The 4,156-nt window shown below is 39.5% G+C and overlaps 1 protein-coding gene across 1 annotated transcript; it reads right to left on the bottom strand.

The window, feature by feature from the left end:
* Positions 1–715: 715 nt before the first annotated feature.
* LOC104071335 (centrin-2) lies at positions 716–4,108 on the bottom strand (the record flags this gene model as incomplete). Its single annotated transcript, XM_009580158.1, has 4 exons — positions 716–1,013; positions 1,835–1,972; positions 2,678–2,806; positions 3,941–4,108. Coding segments are annotated over 4 exons (525 nt in total), but the record flags the coding sequence as incomplete, so codon positions are not given.
* Between the last annotated feature and the right edge of the window lie 48 nt (positions 4,109–4,156).

Raw genomic sequence — 4,156 nt, 5'->3', positions numbered from 1 at the left:
AACAGGAGCAGCAGAAGGCCACGGGAGCTTGTTTCCTTCCCACACCACGCAAAAGCCGTCCTTCAGCGACGCGCTTGCCTCGGACGGACGCCGCTGCAAAGGCGGACTCTGCTGCAGCTGCTGCCTCTGGAGTGAAGCATTTAGTAACCAGGGCCCTTTTGAAGACTTAACAGTTAAAAGTTGAAACTCTTCAAGTACCTGGAAGAATTGCTTGGTTATTTGTCAGCAGACCAGAGGGCACGCTGTACCAGCGGATTTGTTTGTGGTTTTGTACACTTCTTTACACAACTCTGATGGCTTAAAAGAAGACAGTTTATTTTAAATACAATCTTATATTTGCAGCCACTGAATATTCCTGCAAACATTCAACGCTTTCATCAGCAGCACTGGTAACTTTCCTCTTCTTTTGCAAAGAGATTTCTTCAAACGTGTGAACTCAATAGCAGTAAGTTACATTGCAGCAGTCTATTTACTTACTTTTTTTCCAGTTTAAAGAACACACTAAAAAAGGGGGAGTGGATAATCACCCTACGACAGAGTATAAAAAGCTGATCCCTGCAAATACATCATACAAAGAGTTCACTATAGCTGCGCCCAAACCAAGACATTAAACCAAAAACTTCAGCTGCTGGGAAATAGAGGTTTACACCAAACCGTCACATTTGACACATGGTTTTTAGTCAGAGAAGGATCTGAATACTGTCACCGAAAAATGATCTTACAAGCACAAACAAGCAACGATGTTGCTACATGTAAACAGGTGAGCAGTTGGTAGCTGTTCACAAACACAAGTACAAGATCATCCACTTAAAAAAAAAAAAACAATTGACCTGTATTTTCTGCTGTCTCAAAAGAAAAGACTGTAAAAAAGTGAGGCACCTACCAAACGTATATACACGTGCAAAAATAAATAAAATTCTGCTTCAGTAAAGGCTGGTCTTCTTCATGATCCGCAAGAATTCTTGCTCGTTCACTTCCCCATCCCCATCTCTATCTGCTTCATCGATCATTTCCTGAAAGATATTTGTATTCAGAAATTAGATGCAGATTAGACTAGGATTAGAATTATTAGATTAATTCAGAATTAGAACCACTTTTCAGTAAATTGTATTGAAGGGGAGTTAGCTCAACGTCAGACCTACTATGCTACAAAATATTTACTAAACTAGACACTAATATGTTTTTATACATACATATTTTATACATATATTTTATACATATACAAAAATCTGTATAGAAAATGTTGTGTTATAGGAACTGTGCTGGAAGAAACAAAGTGCTTGGAGCAGAGCTGTTCCTTTTACATCACCGTAGCTCCATAAGACTGCAATTATACCGACACAACTTCGACAGCCATGTATGCTTGACCCATCTTTGGCCTCAGAATCCATTTCCCCATCACAAATTGACAGAAGTTCTTCCATTTCTGTCCGGAGAGAGGGGGCAGATTTTCCTAACAGTTCAAGTGTAAAGATCCCACAGGACGCTAGAGGACAGCACCTAAAACCGAGAGACTGCTGCCTTCACCTAAAAACTGACCCTGAGAGGGCTTCCTTCCCCCACAGAGAGATTCCCGTTCCTTGTTCTCGCTCCAGTGCTTAGCAGACCAGTCAGAGAGATGGCTCAGCTCTCCAGACAGAAAGAAAATTAGACTGTGACTATTTACATAGGTTTTAAACGAATGTAAATATGAAACCAAGTAATACATGAACATTCTGTGACTGCCTTCCTACTCAACGGGCACAGCGTAATCTGGACCTTTCTACGTTCACTACACACAAAGGCAGACAGCGAGTGTTTGCATATGATGTGGTTTCATATACCAGGTACAAACCTGCAGCTCTTCATCTGTGAGATTTTCCCCCAGTTCTTTGGCGACACGTTTGAGGTTTTTGAAAGAGATTTTGCCAGTTTCGTCGTCATCAAACAGTTTGAAAGCTTTGAGAATCTCCTCTTTGGAATCTTTTTCAGCCTTAAAGAAGTAAGCATAATTTTAAGGAAAAAAAGTAGTAGTTATGTTTTAGGTAACACTCAAAGTTATAAAAGACAAGCATTAGAAAGACTGAGAAACTCTCTTAAGAGCAAATTTAAAGAAGCCCAGCCAGCAGGAAGTATACGTGCAAAAGCTGAAGGAAGACAGAGACACAGCGATGCTTCCTGAAACTCAGAGAGTTTCAGGGAATTTTTTTTCTTTCATAACTAGCCAGATGTCTTTGGGATTTCAGTATCGGGATTTTCCACTGTTAAATATCTGGTTTTACTCAACATGTTTTAAGATTTTGAAAACCAGAGATTTCATCTGTAAATATCTTAAAACTCAAGAAAAGAAAATACAGTGCATTGCTACACAGTCATCCATGTCACGTGCCGATACTCCCGACAGCTTTCTGCAGGCCAGAGTTGGTTTTAATCTGTGATAAAATCTGGATTTCAGTTTTTTCCCTTTTCTTACACACACACGAAACTGATTGCTAAAGAAACTTGTTAATGACATAATTATTTCAACCTTACCTTGAAAAATGAGATAGGGTAGCCCCTGTCTTGCAATTCTAACTTTTATGTATTTTGTTGTTAAGATTAAAATAGTGCTTTCATCTTCCACTAAAACCAAAAGGAAATGAAAGGTACTCAGCCATTTTTAAAATTGCTTTCACTTTGGCTTTAAAAATTTACATACCATTTTCTGTGTCATCACTACCAAGAAGTCATTAAAGCTGATTTTTCCTGTTCCTTCCTTATCGATATCTGATATCATTTTCTTGATCTCTTCTTTTTTAGGTTCAAACCCTAGCGCTCTCATGGCCACCTGTAAGGACAAAAAAAATTTATAAATCATTCAAAACCATAAACAAAACCACGGGGGATAAAAAAAGTTTAACTTTATGCTACACCATGTTAAAATACGCATTCTGTGTCTCAAGGAAAACAGCAAGGTAAGGGGCAGACTTAGAACAATGCTTCTCTACACACAAGGGCACATCAAGGTGCAGAAAACTGGCATGCAAACATTCACGTTCTGGAGTTGTTTGTCTCAACAAAATAACTTCAAGACAAGTGACTCCATGAAAGAAGTTTCCATCATACCTGCAACTCTGCCGAACTCTAACAACTTGATCTGATGGCACAAACGTGAAAGGTCTTAAGCTGGTAGACCACAGGGAACTTAAATCAGTTAATTTTTCATTCTAGTGACAAAAATCTTTTTCAATGAATGTTGGGAAAACACAATTCAAACACTCTGTGTGCTTTCTGACAACACTCCTATAAGCAGCATATCCAAGAATGCCTTCACTTGCAGACACATGCGTGTGCACCTACACACTTCACTTTTTCCTCCTTTGATAAAGGGACAAGCAGAAAGTTTGAAATCAGGTCTCATCCCTATGGTCTTAAGTAATATGGACATCCAGCTAGCAAACAAGTAGGGCAATTTCTGAAAGCAAAAGTCCTAACTTATTGATTACTATTCTTCCCAAAGGACAGGGGTGAGGAGGGACCAAAAATGTTTTGCAATAAATAAAAGCATGAAAATGAGTAACATTGGTGTATTCCATAGCTTGGATAACTTAATTTGCAAAGCATGCAATTCTCAACAACACATAAAAGGGAAAAAAACCCCACTTTTTTAATACGCAATTTTTTATTAGTAAAACCCAAAAATGTTGGGTTTTTTTGATGTTTTACTAACAGAGAAGGAGACAGTACAGAAAATACAGAACTATCAACGTATTTTGGCCAGCCCGGCCCTAAAGACACCTGATAACAGCAGTAAAGAGCTATAATTAAAGAGAAAAATGTACCTGTTGACAACAATGTTTTATGCTGGGAGGAAGAAAAAAAATCTCTCCTTTCCTGTTTAAGGTCATTTAGGCATTTATGTCTAAATGTCTACTTTATAACCGTAGTAGAACTGTGCTTTTAGCACCAGGAAAATTCCTACCTTTAGCTCCTTAACGTCTATGTTCCCGGTGCCGTCTGTGTCAAACAGGTCGAAAGCCTCCCGGATCTCCTGCTTCTGCTCCTCAGTGAGCTCCAGCTTGGGACTCGCTTTCTTTCTCTGGGACGCGGCTCCTAGCGAGGGCTTCTTAAAGCTGGAGGCCTTGGCACAGCAACACAAGAGCAAAGGAGGATCAGGCCGCCGCCGCGGCGACGCACC

Source organism: Fulmarus glacialis, unplaced genomic scaffold, assembly GCF_000690835.1.
Source record: "Fulmarus glacialis isolate BGI_N327 unplaced genomic scaffold, ASM69083v1 scaffold34930, whole genome shotgun sequence".
NCBI classification, from domain to species: domain Eukaryota; kingdom Metazoa; phylum Chordata; class Aves; order Procellariiformes; family Procellariidae; genus Fulmarus; species Fulmarus glacialis.
This window is presented reverse-complemented; position numbering and strand designations above follow the sequence as displayed.